Raw genomic sequence first — 19,223 nt, forward strand, 5'->3', positions numbered from 1 at the left:
CGACGCACATAAAGCGTGATGTTATTTCGGCTGTACGACTAACCGAAGGGCTCGTTTTATGTAAGTCAACCTAAAAAGAAAGGATTTGAAAATGAATCTATAATAATGTAATAATAATATAATAATAATTTCATTAGCAGCGAAGTTCAGTGAGGAGAGTGGAATTTATTTAAAAATTCAGGTTCATATAACAAAACACTGCGGTAAATGTAGTATTTATAAACATTGAAGCTGATAAAATGTTTATTTTAGACACCAGAAGGAGTGTTGAGGTTTAATTAGAGGACCTGCTTATGTTAACAAAAGTATATCACTGGTTAAAGTGAGTGGAATCGAGACCTGGACGTGCCAGAGGCGACTGCGCTGTGAGATTTTTCCCCCACCCGTTTTCAGTCAGGCCCCGCCCTCCTGTGCTAGGATTGGCTAGTAGGTCTTACTCATCGCCTGGGGTTCCAAACTCATAGCCAATCCCAGCGTTTCCCCACTCGTTTTCAGTCAGGCCCCGCCCTCATGTGCTAGGATTGGCTAGTAGATCTTACTCATCGCCTGGGGTTCCAAACTCATAGCCAATCCCAGCGCAGGGGGGCGGGGCCTGACCAAAGACGAGTGGGGAAACGCTGGGATTGGCTATGAGTTTGGAACGGCGCCGATGAGTAAGATCTACTAGCCAATCCTAGCACAGGAGGGCGGGGCTAACAGAATGCGGGCGTGAAATGAAATAACGGGGACTTCAGAGCGGCGTCAGAGCGCCCTCTTGCGGAAGAAATGGCCCAGAAATAGAGGAGAAAAGCGGTTCTCAGCAGTTCTCCGCATCCTGCGGTACTTCAATACAGCTTCGTGCACTTCGTTAGTTAGGATTTGCGTCTGTGCACAAACAGTGTTTGGGTTTCCACGCAAAAGCTGGTATTTTCCTCTCCGAAGCAGCGTAAGAGCTCCATGCTTTCCCCAAGGCAGCCCTTTAAAGTGTCCAGGGCTACAGGTTAGTGAGCACACACACACACACACGCACGCGCACACACACACACACACACACACACACTACGGGAAAGGAGACAAATGTGTTTCCCAGACATCATCGTCTGCTGCTTGTGAGGGGCGTGTTTTATTAGCACTAGGAAGATCTTGCAGGCGCCTCCTCCCGTTCCTCAAATGATGGTCACTTTGTGCCCAGGAGAAATGCGATGTTGTCGAGCTTCCCAGACTTGACTTCGCCTGCAGCCTCCGTCTTCGGGTAAGCAGCCAATGTTACTCGTATCTGCACAACATTGCAACTTTTAACGAGTGTTGAAGGCTCTCAGAGGGAGATCTGCACTGTGTGTGTGTTGGGGAACGGGGTGAATGCGCTCGTGCTGAGCTGCGCATTTCATAACTCATTCATTCCACACGAACCTGTTATAACGCTTAAAAAGACGCGCGTGAGTGAGTGTGGAGCTTCTGCTCAGCTGGGAGAAGAAGGTTATGAAACACATGGCCGGTAACCCCATCATCTCTATCCACCCCCCCCCCTTTCTGAAGAGCGTTTGGTTCCCCTTCCTTCGCCTCTTTATTTTATTTATGCATGCAGAATGTAGTTCAGGCTTTTGTTGATCTCGAACTGACTTTTTTGCGGACTTTATTTGAGTCTAAGAATGCTCAGACATGCATGGCCCGTCTTTCCTGTCTGCTCCGAGCTCCTCTGAGCGCCGTGTGTCAGATCGCGACTCAGTGTGAGCTGTAGGTCCATCTATCTTCTCACTCGAAATAGGTGGAGCGAGACGCCACGGAGTTGTTCCTTTTTCCACCTGTATTGGGGGAAGCCCCGCCTCCGCTGCACTAGGATTGGCTTGTCGTTGATACCAACAGTAGTTGTGCTAATTAGCTAGTCAAGCTGTAAGCTTTGGTTTAGTGCAGTTATCTTTGGTTGTTGTAGTCTTTGGCTTACTTACCAGCAAACTAGCAAGGGAAAAGTACTGAACCTAACAGCAGTCATGAGCTGCGTCCCAATTCAGGGCCTGCGTCCTTCGGAGGCTGCATTTGAAGGCTGATTGAGTCACAGCGGCGCGACTAGACTGTCCCGTTTTGAAGGCTCCTTCATATGCATCCTTCTTTTCTATGGCAACGAAGGATCCAACAGGTGGATCCATCGCCAGCCAACATATCCCAAGGTTCATTGCGTGCCGCTGAGGATTCGAGAACATGGCGTAGTCGGCAGAGGAGCAAACGGCGGCTGAGGAGGTACTTTGAAATGAATGTATTGGGTTTAAACTGAGGCGAATAGCTAATGATACAAATGTTAAAAGAGCCAGTGTGGTCTGAAGCACAACTTATGCTAACGTTACGTTTTGTTTTAGGGAGCGAGGAGCATCTCCAGCTCTAATAAATCAAAAAATCAAAAAATAAAATCAAAGTTTCTGGCTCCGTCAAAAACTTGACAAGAGCGGTGTTTCATGACGCACAAGGGCGGGAACAGCGGTGCTGTGACGCAAACAGGAAATCCGCCGTAGAGCAGACCGTCTCATTTCAGTTCAGCCTTCGCGGGTCTACGCAGCCTTCGAAGGATGCAGCCCCTCAGCTATGGAGTGCGTTCACATGCGCTTAATCCGATAATCCGATAAATAAATTTGTGTCCTTAATGTAAAGGCACTGAGCGAATCTGATAATGGTAATCAGATAATGGAAGACTCCAGGTCTACATGAGTCAGGCAGTATTGGATTTCTGCTTTGACACCAGCCAATAAACTCACAGAATAAGGTGTGACGTAAATATTACGTAAAACTCAAACGTAATACTGTGGCTCTTTTTTTAAAACTTTAAAAACTTTTGCGGAAAATTTGAATAAACATAATTTAGAGCAATCTTGCTCTTGGAGATCTACCATCCTGCACAGCTTAGTTCCACCTGATCCAGTTAATGAAAGCCTTTAGGAGCGTCTGAGCCAGGTGTGTTGGGTCTGAACTCTTCAGGGAGGTAGATCTCCAGGTCCAGGATTGAGCACCCATGATCTAGAAGATGAAGAATGTTTAAATTCTTAATTTTGTCAGGCATGTAGTTGGTTGCATCATTGCTCCAGAAGTGTTTTGTTGTTATCTCGCAGGTGCTGCATTAAACGCAGCTTGTCGTTTTGGAGGCAGTGCTCTATTTCAGCACATGCTCAGACTGAGAAAAACGAAAGAAATCAGAGTAAGAGTGAACATGCACTAAAAATCCAGTTACTGAGCTAAAATCCAGCTCTCTTTATCGTATTTCTTAATCGGATTTCTAGAGCTAACTCCAATCTAAGAAATCGGAGTGTGCTGTTTACATGACCATTTGAATAATCAGATAAATGCAGAAATCTGATTATGATTGGATTACTAAGTGCATGTAAACACAGTCATGGATAACAGAAGAAGTTTGTTACCTTAAACCCAGTGTAAATATAGGGGACTGAATGGTTTTGAAATATTAAGCAATTTAAAATGCTTTATTGCTAAGGCTTATAAACAGTGAGTGTGTTTAAATACACTTAATAATCCGATAACTGCAGAAAATCAGATTTTGTCAGTAATCCAATCAACACATTAACATGCACCTGAGAATCAGATAGTGGGAAACTCTGTGTCTACATGAGTCAGACAGTCATCAGATTTCTGCTTTGCAACCAGCCAATAGATAGATAGACAGACAGACAGACAGATAGATAGATAGACAGTGCCACTTTACCTGAAAATCCAGCTCTCTTTATCCGTTTTCTTAATCAGATTTCTAGATCGGAGTATGGTGTTTATATGACCGTTTAAATAACCGGATAACTGCAGAAATCCGATTATGAACGGATTATTATATACGCACTCAGTGTTGCCCCCCATTTTTTGGGGGTTTGGAAAGAGAAATGTGTCAGATCATAATGATTTCTAGAAAGTTCTGCTACCAAAGTCGACACTTTTGTTCAAATCACATCAAATCACATCAAATCACATTTATTGTCACATCACATTGACACAGGCACAAGGTGAGTGACAATCTTAGGTGCGTAGTCCCATTGTAGAATTAAAATGCAAAATATGTATGAATGTGTGTATATATATACATATATATATATATATATATATATATATGTATATATAAATAGAAAAAAGAAATATATATTCACTCGATCCTTTGCCCCTCTGCCTCCAAGGACTCATCTAAGAGCTAATATAGTTTGTAATATAGTCTAATAGTCAAGTCAAGTCAAGTCAAATTTATTTATGTAGCGCCTTTTACAACAGATGTTGTCACAAAGCAGCTTTACAGAGAATCCGGGTCCACGCCCCCAGTGAGCAAGCCTTGGCGACAGTGGCGAGGAAAAACTCCCTCAGCAGGAGGAAGAAACCTGGAGAGGAACCAGACTCAAAAGGGGAACTCATCCTCCTCTGGTCGACACCGGATAACAGCACAGACACAAAGCAGTATAAGTGGATACAGTTTAACACCACTGTGCGCCGGCCGCATCAGTCACGTCAGACCCTCTTAGGACGGGCAGCCGCTCAGCTCAGGGAAAAAGAGGGGGAGAGGGAAAGAGGGGGGGATAGGGGGGATAAGAGGGACATAGTTAGGAAAACAAATTAACCAAAGGCTCGACTAAACAGGTAAGTTTTTAGCCTAGACTTAAAGATGGAGGCTGTGTCTGAGTCCCGAACACAGACTGGTAGGTTATTCCAAAGCTGGGGGGCTTTGTATGAAAAGGCTCCTCCCCCTGACGTAACTTTATTTATTCTGGGTACTAATAATGAGCAGCACCTTGTGATCTAAGTGGGCGTGTCGGTTGATAATAGGAAATAAGGTCACTGAGGTACTGAGGATCAAGGCCATTCAGAGCTTTATACGTCAGTAGAAGAATTTTGTACTCAATGCGGAATTTAACTGGCAACCAATGTAAGGTACACAAAATTGGGCTAATGTGGTCAAATTTCCTGGTTTTGCTGAGAACTCTGGCTGCAGCGTTCTGGACTAACTGAAGCTTGTTAAGGTTTTGGCTGGAACAACCAGAAAGCAGAGCGTTACAGTAATCTAACCTGGACGTGATGAAGGCGTGAACTAACGTTTCTGCATCCTGTAGCGACAGTGCATTTCTTAATTTAGCGATGTTATGAAGGTGGAGGAGAGCTATTCTGGTAATATTGGTAATGTACTCATCGAAGGCCAGATCGGGATCGATCGTGACACCAAGACTTTTTACAGATGTGCCTGGTGCAATTGAGAAACTATCGAGCTTAAGAGTTAACGTAGGCAGATTATCCCTAGCAGCTTTTGGACCCAGAAGAAGAACTTCTGTTTTTTCCGAATTTAGTAAGAGGAAGTTACTTGACATCCATTCTTTAATGTCTTTGACACAGTCCTCTATCTTATTAAGTTCGATTTTGTCCTCTGGTTTAGCTGAAATATATAATTGTGTATCATCGGCATAGCAGTGGAAACTGATGCCATGTTTTCTAATGATGGTAAATCAATATTTGGTAAATCAATATTTTCTAATACTGCAGTGCAAGAGACCAGATACTCCCAGCCAATCCCAGCAAAGGGGGCTTGTTGGAATATGGAAAAATGACCAGCCTGGGAACAGAGCTTTAGCATCGTCGGGCCTGTTTCTCTAATGCTACGTGACCAGTAGCACTACACGCAGGCAGACACACGTGCTCAAGTCAAAAAAGTCTGGCTAGGTTTAACTGAACCACAGGAGCAGCAGACAGTAAGCAGCCACTGTTTGCGTAAGACAGGGCTTTACATGACCTTGGAAGTTCTTGCCTCACTCATGATCTCAACTTAAAAAAGTGAAGTTACACAATAAAACGTGCAGTAAAAAGTTTTCATTCAGCACTTTGAGAGTTCAACATTTCAAGCCTGTGAGAGTCCATTCAGTCTTGTAGGTGTTGATTCAGCACTTAAGCCCAGGGGTCATCAGTTCCAGCTCAGTGATTTCCCTGCTGAAACACACCTGACTCAACTAACTGGTTAAGGACCAGGTCTAGTCGGTATGTTAGAACGAACAGGACTGGAATGGATGATTTAAGTGTTCATTAAACACTGAGGTGTTTATTTAAGCTAACAGGAAGCTCAGAATTAATAGAGGTATAAGCTAATTCAGCGTTGTAAGTGGTCAACACTGGAGGTATTCTTTGAACCCTTTAGGTGTTCATTCAACCATGTAGGTGTTTATTCAAAACTGGAGTTGTTCATTCAACCCTTTAGGTGTTCATTCAACATTGGATATCGCTGCTGTCGGAAACAAAACCTCGTATCTCCAAAATGGTAACTTTACAGGAGAAGGAAAAAACATACTTTACTTTTAATGTAAGTCAATGGAACCAGACATATTTCTAAGCAATTTTGGCCCGTTCATCATGAAAGTTTGACACAATATAAAGGACAAAAGGTATTTTCAAATTATGTAAAAAAAAACTGAAAAACAACAAAAATGGAGATTTTGTTCCGACAGCAGCGATATGTTCATTCAACAATGGAGGTGTTCATTCAATGCTGGAGGTGTTCATTCAACGCTGGAGGTGTTAATTCAACCCTTTAGGTATTCATTTAACACTGGAACCGTTCATTCAACCTTTTAGGTGTTCATTCAACACTGGAGGTGTTCATTCAACACTGAAAACATTCATTCAACCCTTTAGGTGTTCATTTAACACTGGAAGTGTTAAATCAACCTTTTAAGTGTTCATTCAAGACTGGAAATGTTCACTGAATCCTTTAGGTGTTCATCCAACACTGGAACCGTTCATTCAACCTTTTAGGTGTTCATTCAACACTGGAGGTGTTCGTTCAACCCTTTAGGTGTTCATTTAACACTGGAAGTGTTAATTCAACCTTTTAAGTGTTTATTCAACACTGAAAGCATTCATTCAACCCTTTAGGTGTTCATTTTATAGTGGAAGTGTTAAATCAACCTTTTAAGTGTTCATTCAACACTGAAAATGTTCACTGAATCCTTTAGGTGTTCATCCAACACTGGAACCGTTCATCCAACCTTTTAGGTGTTCATTCAACACTGGAGGTGTTCATTCAACCCTTTAGGTGTTCATTTAACACTGGAAGTGTTAATTCAACCTTTTAAGTGTTTATTCAACACTGAAAGCATTCATTCAACCCTTTAGGTGTTCATCCAACACTGGAAGCGTTCGTTCAACCTCTTATGTGTTCATTGAACACTGGAGGTGTTATTCAACACTGGAGGTGTTCATTCAACACTTTAGGTGTTCATTCAACACCAGGAGCCTTCATTCAACCTTTTAGGTGTTCATTCAACACTGAAAACATTCATTGAATACTATAGTTGTTCATTCAACCCTTTAGGCTTTCATTCAACACTGTAGGATGCAGCTAGTAGATAATATTTGAAAATATGTTCTCAAAAGGATTTTGCAAATAATACAGAGTTATAACACTGAAATACTTTTTTCCCATTGTGACATATGAGACCTTGATATATGTCTTTTGTTTTTTTCCAATAAATTCCCCACAGTAACAAATAATCGGTAATTAATAATCTAGTACTTTTATTAGCAGTAGGAGTATGCCTTAAAGTGTATAGCCTCCTTGTGAACAGTATTATGCTAAGATATGATAGCGGAATTATAATTTGCAGGATAATTTATCTAACAGCTGCCAGAGTTTCACTAGATTTTTAAACAGTTTCACTTTTTTTCTCATATGTATAACATGAATTATTCTGTTCCAGCTAGAAAATGTTTATTTCAGAGGAATACGAGCCCCTGTGTCCCAAACGCTCCAAAAAAGCTTTTTTCCCCCTCAAAACAAGTATGTTTTTTCCTGACTTCATATAATATACAAAATATTTTTGTGATAAAAAGTGTGTGTCACAATAGTTTAATGAGATGATGTAGGCCAACTAGTACTGATAGTGGACTAGAGCTTGTAGCACGTAAGAGAGAAGAGAGAGGAAGGAAAGTTGGTAACATTTGATGCTCGATAGAATTTATTACACTGTTCACTGATGAGAGATTGTCTAATATAGAAATAACATTCAATTACTCTGCACTAATAATAATGCAACACATTTAATAGAGGTGTGTGCAATAGGGCTGTAACATAATACATATTTTTAGGGTTTTTTCCATTCCGAGGTCAAGATTTTATTACTTTTTTATGTTTAATGTGCTGGCTTGATTCTACAGAGTGCCAGTTGTATACTACACAAATTGGTTTGTCCACTTCAGGCCTCTATCCAAAAAAAAAAACAACCCAAAAATCGGAACCAGCAGTATTTATAAGTGACTTCAGAGGGCATACTATATGCTCCTCCCCCTCTACCCTACTTTACTGTAACACGATGCACCCACATGCCTGGTTTTGAACACCATGGCTTACACAAATTGCAGCAATTGAGGTAGCCTTGAAAAGACCAAGGGGTGTTTCTGATAACTGTATTGACATCATTACGCCCATCGTGTCCAGTCAGCGTTGACTGGTCTGTTAGCGTCATCTACTACTATGATCAAATTTATGACTCGTGGCAGCAGAAAAATGATAATGTTCTTCTTGGCCTAACCGTAAAAGCGCCCTGGCTCTTGATACAGCCTGCTGACTCATAGAGTTTAGTCTGAACCAGAGCAGTGAGAGTGGAAGTATGTGTTCTTCCATCATGTTACCAAGAGCCCTATCTCGGTTTTCTAGCAGCACACTTCCCCCTCTCCCTCTCGCCTTCTCACACAAATGCAAACACAGCCTTGTGAACTGCACTTCTACCATTCTTGGTATGGGCTACATTATGCTTGGGCCTTTGAATGTAATTCAAGCCTAGAATGTCAATCCTTCCTATTCATTTTTAAGCAGTCTTTGTTTATTGTTATTTTATTTGTACACTGTAAAATGATATTTTACCCAATGTGGGAAAGGTAATGTACACCACCGTTAGCTTGGTATTTGTCTTTACACTCTCCAAGCTGGGACTGACTTCTTTGGCACTGACATTATAACATGTTATTAACACTATTTATAATGCATTATATTAACAATTCATAATGTATAATAAACATGGCTATAAAGTGTAATTCAGTGTAATTCTTTTTTATAATTATTTATAACCATGTTTATACTGCCTTATGAATACATTATGACATGTTATAAATGTGTTTATAAATGCTTACAAAGGTGACATTCATAGAAAGTGTTACCAAAGTATCTGTGCTAGTTACAAATAGGTTAGAGAGACAGAGGTGCTGAGCTCAGATACTGCTAGAAACAAAAGCCCTTGAAATAGAGTTAAACACAGTGCATTGCAATCCATTTCAATAAGTGCAGTACAATACATTACAATGAGTGCTTAACTCAGTGCTCACTTAAGAGACGTGTCTTCAGTCGGTGTTTGAAGACTGTGAGAGACAGCCAGTGGGAGTTCGTTCCACCACCTGGTTGCCAGTACAGAGAAAAGTCTTGATGCTTCCGTGTCTTCCGTGCATCTTGAAGGATGGCGGGTCAAGCCGAGCTGTACTCGAAAGCTCGAAGGGCTTGAGTTTTGACCATTGCCATTAGGTAGGAAGGGGCTGGTCTATTTTTGGCTTTGTAGGCGTCAGGGTTTTAAATCTGATGCAGCCACAGGAAGCCAGTGAAGGGAGCGCAGCGGTGGGGTGACGTGGCTGAACTCAGGAAGATTGAAGACAAGCCGTGCTGCTGCATTCTGGATGAGTTACAGGGGCTTGATGGCCGCATAGGAAGACGAGCCAAGAGCGAGTTGTGAAGCCTTGAGATGACAAGACAGTGAACAGTGGTTGGTCTAGTGTAGTGGGTAACACCTCTGCCTTCTACGCTGTAGACTGGGGTTTAATCCCCACCTGGGTAAGAACTCTACACTACCTTCGCCTACCTCTGTAAAATGGTTGAAGTCGCTCTGGATAAGAGCGTCTGCCAAATGCCGCAAGTGCAAGTATAACTAGCACCTGAGTGGCCTCTTGAGTGAGAAAGGGTCGAATCCTCTGGAGGTTGTGCAGGAGAAACCTGCATGACCGAGCTAGGTTTGCGATGTGAGCCGAGAACGATAACTGACCATCCAGAATCACACGAAGACTTCTGGCATCTTCAGAGGGAACAATCAGAGAGTTCTCGAATGAGATGGCAGATCATGATGAGTACCTGTGGTTGCAGGGACAAATAGCAGCTCAGCCTTGCTAGGATTGAGCTTCAGGTGGTGAACTGCCATCAATGAAGAGATGTCAGTCAGACATGTTTAGAGTTTTATTTTGTCAGTTTTTAAATGTGTGCACTGTGTCAGAACATTGTAAAACTATTTCTTATCGTGAAAAATGTCTTTACATATCATGAAACGGTAGTTTTGCCATGTTGCCCACCCCAATTTACACATTGCTAAAATATATTACATCAACACAGTGTTGTCTTTCAGTGCACTTGGTTTTGGCAGTGATTGTGTTGATGTAATATCGTTTATTTGGTTTATTTGTGTGGAAGCGATTTGAATAAAGTAAACTCAGTGCATCACTGTTTTCAGTGTAGTCAGTGTACAACTTGGTCCTATGGATAATCTGATTTAAACCACCTTGATCTTGGCGACAGCTGGAATAATTTCTCTCTTATATGATTTCCAGGGTGGATAGATGATAGATGAGCACTCTCATCCCCTCAGGATTTCTCTGTCGGTGAAGACTCGGCCTTTGAGGAGGACAAAGGATAGTCAGCCAGTCCTGATCACCTGATCACCACTATGTCAGCCCTAGACCCTTACCAGTACATCATCGTAAGTTCAAAGAAACTTTGCTTTTCTCGTATTAACCCACTTTTTAAAGACAACTGATGCATTTCTTATAATAAAAGGACAACTTGAACCCACAGTTCCTCACTTCAATGCTGTGATAAGCCAAATCCATAGGTGTCAAAAACCTGTAGAGGATCTGATGTCACTGCTGCTACTTTTTCATATAAATGTGAAATAGATATCACAGTTGCATCTGCATTATATCTGCTGTAGTATATTGTGTATATAAACTAGCATACAGCTCCGTAAATACGTAGAGAACTATACATAGCCGTAGCATGACTTGTTATATGACACGATTTGATGATCTAGATGTCTCTGTAACCCAAATAGCTGCGGATGTTTTTCATGTGGTCTTTGTGTTTACATCTATAAAGGAGACTGTGGCTTCTGGGGCATCACGATAGTCAAAGTAACATGAATTCTGTTTATATACAGCGTTCGTAATACAGTATGCCGTGAAATTTAGTTCGATTTTCAGTTGTGAAAAAATGACAGACATCGTGAAAAGTCTCACTGTGGTTTTAGCTAATGTTCAATTATGATGGTGCTCTGTGTAAAAAGCATGCATGACAGCCAGACAACTAAGGAAAAAACTTCTTCATCCTTCAGGCAAATCAATTACGCCTTCATTGTGTGTTAATTTTTTTTATCAGGCACTGTGGTCTTGTTTTAGTTGTTGGACTTTGACCAAAGAGCAATGTGACCTTGACCAATGCTGCATACGTTGCCAAAAACACTGTACATATCTTACTGTGGAATTTCTCACAGAGTTTACAGTGGTTGCACCATAAAAAAGATTCGGAGTTCTAACTTAAAATAGCAAGGTTATCAGACATCAAATAGTGAGTTAACAGAGCAATAAGGTGTGTCTGTGTCTTGATTCAGCTGAAGTTTAATTAAATTAAAAATTTAAAGCAGCCTGGTTACAAAGCTGAATGTAAAACATGAAATTGCTCTGCCACACACACATATCGCTGTTGTCAGACCAAAACCACGTATCTCCATTTTTGTCTCTCCGTTTTTCAGTTATTGACATAATTTGAAAATATCTACTGTGCTTTATATTGTTATATTACACACACACATATATTTTTATACACACACACATATACATGTATATATTTGTGTATGCTATATACACATATGAAATATATAATTTGTGTATATATATATATATATATATATATATATATATATAATTATTGCTGTTGTTGGAAGAAAACCTTGTATCTCCAAAATGGTAACTTTACAAGAGAAGGAAAAAACATACTTTGCTTTTAATATAAGTCAATGGAACCAGAGTTTTCTACAAGTCTTTTTGGGCCGTTTCTTTTGGTCCATTCATCATGAAATTTACATACAATGTAAAGATCCACACGCATTTTCAAATTATGTCAAAAACTGAAAAAAGACAAAAATGAAGATACAAGGTTTTGGTCGGACAGCAGCGATATATAAGTATACATTTATGTATTATATGTATATATTGGATATATATATATATATATATATATATATTTATAATATATATATATATATATTATTTATTTATATGTACAATACATAATATATAATAATATGTTTGTGGCCTATTCTGATTAATTCAATTTGCGATACCTCCTTCAAACTCTTACAAAAACAGTTGAGTGCTTAGACCTTAGATATTTACAGGGATTATGTTATGATCTATTTAAACCTAAGGTATTAATTGAGATAGTAAAAACCTAATACATGCAAAACTATCATTACACCATGGGGCACTTTCTATTGGGATTTTGCTGTCCCAAACCCTAAACCCTTAAATTTCAACTTGTGAAAATAAGACTTACATTTTTTTTGTATTTTTTCAATGTTTATTAAAAGATCTTAAAAGATTTAGATGTTCTTAGTTTTAAAAAAAGTATATTCAAAAATTGCTGTCCCATGTTTTCATGTCACGACCGAAACACAGAAGGCATGTCTCAAAGCTAAGGATGCAGCCGAGGAAGGCGGCATTTCTCGACCATTATTTCACTGAAGGCTGTTCCGTTTTGTAGGATCCCTTCAATCGAGAAATGCGTCTTTCGTTTGTTAGAAATTGAAGGACGCAGCTGGTGTTTCCTTCGAGAGCTTCATCTCCCACAATCCTTCACGAACAGCTCAAAACAGTTTAAATAATGGTGGACACAGCCGCGAGTGGCAGGATGCTGCCGGAGTTATAAAATGTTATGTAAAATTGAATTTAACATTTTAAAAACATTAGATTTAAATGTATTGCCTTGCTTACGTCAGTCAGCTGTGATGTTGCAGTACAGCCTGCATCTCGAAGAAGAGGAGCCTTTGTACACCAGTGATAGGACAGTCTCTCCTACCCAAGCCTTATTTTTTTGTGTATCTACCAAAACAGTCATTACCGACACATTTGGCAGTGTTGTGATTGTTTTGATAATGGCAAAATGGAGTGTTCAGTCATTGATTTGAATAAGGTAAACATAACTAAGACATAGGATCACTAAAAGCAACATGATTTTAGTCTGAAATCTATGGTCCATGTCAGATAAAGATCCAAAATGGGTTTTGAACTCTGAATTCAATGATCCATCTGAGCCATATAGCTTGTTTGCTGGTCTGTGTGCCAGTAAACCATTTGGACGCCACTGGGAACCAAAAGCATCTGAGTGTGAGTTGAACCTCATGAGGTGAATGCTTATATAAACTCAATGTGCTTTATGAAATCGGAGGCTGGAAATGACACCGTACGAGTGATATTCATGCTGCTAGTTAGACTCCCAAACAGTAGCTGATGCGTGAGAAAGTGTTAGATGTGTGTTCACACTTGCTTCTCATTCTTGTAAATAAGCCCGCTGTAACCCCGCCTCCATGCACTAATCCTTATTACTGTTCTCAGAGTTACTGTTGGGCTGATCTGCCGCCCTTTGAATAATTAGCACAGTGTCAGGATGGAATATCGTCTGTTTGAAGTACACTCAGTTCTTGTAAGTGCAAAGTTCTTTCTTTTATGTTGCGCATTAACCCTTGTGTACAAACATACACACACACATACAGACACACACACACTAACAGCAGGCCATGCAGGAGGAGAACAGAGTGAAGGACACAGCACCTCCACACTTTTACTCCCCGCAGGGTTATCAGATAAATGTGTACAACTGCCACAATGGCAGTGGAGTTAAACACGGTAAAAACGCTTCTATAAATGTTGACTTGCACTCTCATATACGAAGATGAAAACTCAGTCAGGGTTCAGTTTTATAACTCATTCTATTCTTCCGTCAGAGTATATTCATCAACATTACTGAAGAAGAAAAATTCAAGGTTTTTCTGAGGAATCTCAGTGTGAAAATAGCATGAACAGGGTGGTCCAACATCACATCTGTGTTTACAAGTAGAAAAGCAGATATTTTATGAAAAATCCTTAATATTATTGGCATGTTTCATTGGCATCGTCATGGGTTGGCGTCAAAACAAACCGAGAGAACTCAAAAGTGGAGCTGGCACGGAATGTAAATCGAATGGAAACGTAATTCATTATATTACTAACTATTACGCATTATGCACTCATTTTAAATAGGAAAAAGATAATAACTACACTTCTAAGGGTTAAGAGCTGGGTAAGCTGAGCAGACTTAAACTGCTGTTAACTCAGAAACTTGGATTAACGTTCTAAGACTAACGTGGTGCTTTACGGCAGTACGTAGTAAATAAAGGTGTTCACAGAATCACTGATGTAGATTCTTTACTACATGAAGACTACGACTCTTTTAACATCTGTTAAATGTTTTATTTTTTCGGTTTTCATTCTCTGCTCCTCTTTGTGTGTTTCTGTTTTTAAGGTAGAGCAGCAGTACTCTCATAAATTCAAAGTGAAAGTGCTACGGGCAGAAAATGTCACCAAAGGAGCTCTGGGTGACTTGTGTAAGTTGTGAAACATGTTTTTTCTGTGGTATCGATAATGTTTCACCACATCAAAAGATCTGCTCCCACATGCTCATCATCCCCCAAATATGGAGATGCACATTTATCTGTAAGAGGACGAGAGCTTAAAGGAACAGCGCAGCAAAACATCAAGTTTACTCCGTTTTCCCCAGAAACAGTCAATCAGTCAAGACATGCTTAGTGTCCCAAGGTTGCCTCATCTGATTAGTGAGCTCAGCTACTTTAAGGTGTAGCCGTTGCTGATACAGGCTTTCAGTTGCATGCAGCTTGCATTTTAAAGCCCCCCAGCATTGCACTGTGGGCCAGTGAAACTATGGAACCGTGTTCTCTGAAGCGAAGGAGCTTCGTCCAGTACCGTCAGGATGAGCTGGAGTGGACTTTGTGATCCAGAACTAATCATCCAACATCAGTAGCTGACCTCATTAATGATCTTGTGGCTGAATGCAATCAAATCTGCACGGCAATGTTCCAACATCTAGTGTCATCAACATCATCTTTCCTGTTAATACCCTTGATTTCAGAAGAAACGGTGAATGTCAGCAAACTGGGGTGAATGAGGCTAATGTAACTAAGAAGTAATGTAAGCTTATACCCCATCAATTATCGTTGCACAATCTGCATGCCTATATCATCACACATCCTCCTCAGAGTTCATCAAGATGTTAAGTGATCTCAAATAGACTTTCGTATGTGGTTCCTGACACTGCGTGACACTTTTACGTGCTCTGAAAATAGAAAACTGTTGATGGGCTTATTATTAGCTATGTTAGCTTTATTGCTGTACTGTGAAACTAAAGAACTGAAGGACTTTGTTTACCAAACATGTCTTGGCTGATGTTTTGGGGTGAAGGGAGATCTTTTGCTGACCTATTCTTTTAGCTAGTGCGTTAGTAGAACAGATCTCATGTAGCTGAACAGAGCATGAAAAAGCCTGTCTGTCCATTCACTGCATATGTTTGTGTTTGTAGTGGACACTCCAGACCCCTATGTGGAACTGTTCATTCCTACGGCTCCTGAGAGCAGGAAGAGAACCCGGCACATAGATAATGACATTAACCCAGAGTGGAATGAGAGCTTTGAATTCATACTGGACCCCAACCAGGACAACGTTCTGGAGGTAGCCGTTAATGTTTTTTTCATGTTGTAGATTCATTTTCATCCATTTCATCCATCCAATTTCTGTAATTCATACTGGTGTTATGGAATGTTTTCAGTTGACTTTGATGGACGCTAATTATGTGATGGACGAGACACTGGGGTCGGCATCGTACAACGTTTCCAAACTCAAAGTGGGACAAACGGAACTGGTGCCGTTTCTCATAGGAAAGGTAAGAACCTTCACGAGCAGTGGAATCATTTTTCTTTCTTTCTCTCTTTCATTTTATTTCTTTTTCTTTTGTTCTTCCTTGCTTGCTTTCCTTCTTCCTTCATTGCATTTTTATGTGGGAATTGTTGTTGGCCAATGCCAATATCTAATATTTTTCATGTTTATATTTGCTGATGCCAATGTCAACATATATATACATATATATATCAGCTCCACTTACTATATAGGTGCACTTTGTAGTTCTGCAATTACAGACTGTAGGTCTGTAGGTCTGTGGGTCATTCTCAGCACTGCAGTAACACTGACGTGGTGGTGGTGTGTTAGTGTTGTGCTGGTACGAGTGGATCAGACACAGCAGTGCTGCTGGAGTTTTTAAACAGATGAGCTATCGTCTCTGACTTTACATCTACAAGGTGGACTGACAAGGTAGGAGTGTCTAATAGAGTGGACAGTGAGTGGAACTCCAGCAGCACTGCTGTGTCTGATCCACTCGTACCAGCACAACACACACCAACACACCACCACCATGTCAGTGTTACTGCAGTGCTTAGAATGATCCACCACCCAAATAGTACCTGCTCTGTGAGGGTCCATGGGGGTCCTGACCACTGAAGAACAGGGTAAAAGGGGGCTAACCAAGTATCAGAGAAACAGATGGACTACAGTCTGTAACTGTAGAACTACAAAGTGCACCTATATAGTAAGTGGAGCTGATAAAGTGGACAATGAGCATAGAAACAAGGAGGTGGTCATAATGTTATGCCTGATTGGTATATCGCTGTTGTCGGAAGAAAACCTCGTATCTCCAAAACTTTACAGAAGAAGGAAAAACATACTTTACCTTTAATGTAAGTCAATAGAACCAGACACTTTTCCAAGTAATTTTGGGTCGTTTGTTTTGGTCCATTCATCATAAAATTCACACACAATGTAAAGTCCAACAGGCATTTTCAAATTATGTCAAAAACTGAAAAACTGACAAAAATGGAGATACGAGGTTTTCTTCAGACAACAGTCATATATATACACACAAATAAATGATTATGATTCACATCACACTAATAGTGAATCACCTGTGTTGTTCCTACAGGCAACCAATGTGTACCTAGAGCTGAGTCTGGAGGTGTGGTACGTGTCCCTGTGAACGTGACAGTTTTCAAAGCCCTGCTGGCTCACGTGGTGGAGTGCCAGTACAGTGTTTATTTTTGGTGTATGATTGGAATGCCATTGTAGTCATTAATTAAACAAAGAGGAGGAACCCCTCTTCACACCCCCACTGTGTTGTATGTTTTGGCGCCCATGGTAATGCTGCGTCATTACGGTTGGAATGTTTTGAATCTCAGACTAATCACAAACGCCAGCCTTGCAGGTCAGTGAGTGATGCCTGTGACGGATGTGACCAGCGCCTCTGTAAGTGTAGAGAAGTTCCACCCTGGGGCATTTCTCAGACTCAGCCAGTCTGACATCACTGACCTGTCAAGCTGATGACTGAGGTGGCACCATGAAATACTATTAGTTTATTAGTTAATAATAGGCAAAAAATCAGATTTTACCCAAAATGTAGTCAGTCAGCCAAGATATATTTCCAAAGTTTGCTTCTTTATTCTTGCATTGGAGCTACAAGGCTATGTACACTTGTCCATTTTTAGAGATAACAGGTACATCATGCATGTGGTGTGAGACAAATAAGGCTCAGGCATCCAGTTTGCACAGTGCTAATAGGTGAGGTATAAGTTTCCATGACGTATTTGCTAGATTAGCCTCATAGCTCAGGTGAAAAACTAAAGAAGCAACTTCAGACACTGAACATGTCTTGACTGATTAACCACATTTAGGGTAGAGGCGAAACTGTCACAGAACTATTCCTTTAGCATAATGAATAAGACAAATGACGGAATGTATTTGGATCATGCCTGTGAGTGATAGTACACAAACAGTAAGCAAGCTCTCATGTGAAAGCCAGCCACCATGTGTGTGTTATTTCTTATATATAAACCTCAATGGCCCTCTAGTCTAAACCCATCCCATATGAATAAGTAGTGCCATTTTCTCAATACCACAAGTGAAGCCCAGCGAGCCATAATAGGAGGCTGCTGCCTGATCTACAGGCCTGTCTATCAAAACACACATAACATTGCAACGGCCTGTACAATATATGTTGAAAAAAATCCCATCTCACTTGTGTGTGGTCTGTCTGTGACTATTCCCAGTTCTGCCATGGACTTGCGCTTCAGCCTGGCGCTGTGCGACAAGGAGAAGCTGTACAGGCAGAAGCGGAGAGAAAGAGTCATGCTGGGCATTAAGAAGCTGCTGGACATGGAGAAACCTCGCTTTCTGCCTTCTTCCCCCCACGAGGTACGGTGCACAGTAGACCTTGAGTTCTGCAGGGATGTCTAGTGACAAGAAAGTTTGACTTTGGAACTGAACAGACGTATCTGATTGGGATCCTTCAAACAAGTCCCATAGCTTTAGCTAAGACATGTTCATTGAAGAGCCTATATCTTGGATTTTCTTGCATCTTATTTTTCCCTGAAGTCCACTTACAACATTTGTGTGGCTTTTCTACAGTTTTACTATTTCTTGTCCCTTTAGAATCACAGTTTTTTTACAATTGCTTAAGCACAGTTTTGTGAGTTCAGACCATGCCTTCAACATGGTGGTGGTAGTATGAGGGAAGACTCGTTGAGGGAGGGGGGAGAACTTTGACAACTGGAGTTCTGGGTGGCTTCTGCCTGCAGCTAGAAGGCCAGACCCCCCTCATAGCTGTAGTGGGACTGATGTATGACTGAGGAACAGGGAAGAGATGGGGTGGCGGTGGCGGTGGCGATTGCGAACACTTCCTCACAGCAGTGGAAAGTGAGAATGTGAATTTGTGGGGAGTTCAGTTGGAAGAAGGAGGGGTTTCAGCCACGCTTCTCCCCCCAAACTTCAGCTATAACATAACTACATTTTGAAAACAGGGCTCATTTTGTCCAAACACTACACACAATCCACACAGCTGTGCTCAATATGAAACAAAATGGGCATATATTTTTCAAAAAGCAATAAAATTTCTCAGTTTTCAACATTTGATATGTTGTCTTTGTAGTATTTTCCTATAAAAATATGGTTTACATGATTTGCATATCATTGCATTCTATTTACTATTTATCTATATTTACTGCACAGCCTCCCAAGTTTTTTGGAAATGGGGTTGTACATGAATAACCAAATACCATCAT

The 19,223-nt window shown here is 40.7% G+C and overlaps 1 protein-coding gene across 2 annotated transcripts in view; it reads left to right on the forward strand.

Moving 5' to 3' along the window:
• Positions 1-754: 754 nt before the first annotated feature.
• pla2g4ab (phospholipase A2, group IVAb (cytosolic, calcium-dependent)) overlaps positions 755-19,223 on the forward strand; it is a 53,381-nt gene continuing 34,912 nt past the window's right edge. Inside the window, exons 1-7 of one of the 2 annotated variants that reach the window (XM_036581287.1) lie at positions 755-979; positions 10,570-10,718; positions 14,573-14,654; positions 15,644-15,792; positions 15,890-16,003; positions 17,093-17,130; positions 18,213-18,357. In XM_036581287.1, the coding sequence (XP_036437180.1) occupies positions 10,686-10,718; positions 14,573-14,654; positions 15,644-15,792; positions 15,890-16,003; positions 17,093-17,130; positions 18,213-18,357 (561 nt within the window). In that variant the 5' untranslated portion in view covers positions 755-979; positions 10,570-10,685. Of the gene's footprint in view, positions 980-1,057; positions 1,232-10,569; positions 10,719-14,572; positions 14,655-15,643; positions 15,793-15,889; positions 16,004-17,092; positions 17,131-18,212; positions 18,358-19,223 lie in introns of those variants that run through there. The other variant, XM_036581286.1, reaches the window with a different exon arrangement.

The sequence above is a fragment of the Colossoma macropomum genome, unplaced genomic scaffold, assembly GCF_904425465.1.
Source record: "Colossoma macropomum unplaced genomic scaffold, Colossoma_macropomum, whole genome shotgun sequence".
NCBI lineage: Eukaryota > Metazoa > Chordata > Actinopteri > Characiformes > Serrasalmidae > Colossoma > Colossoma macropomum.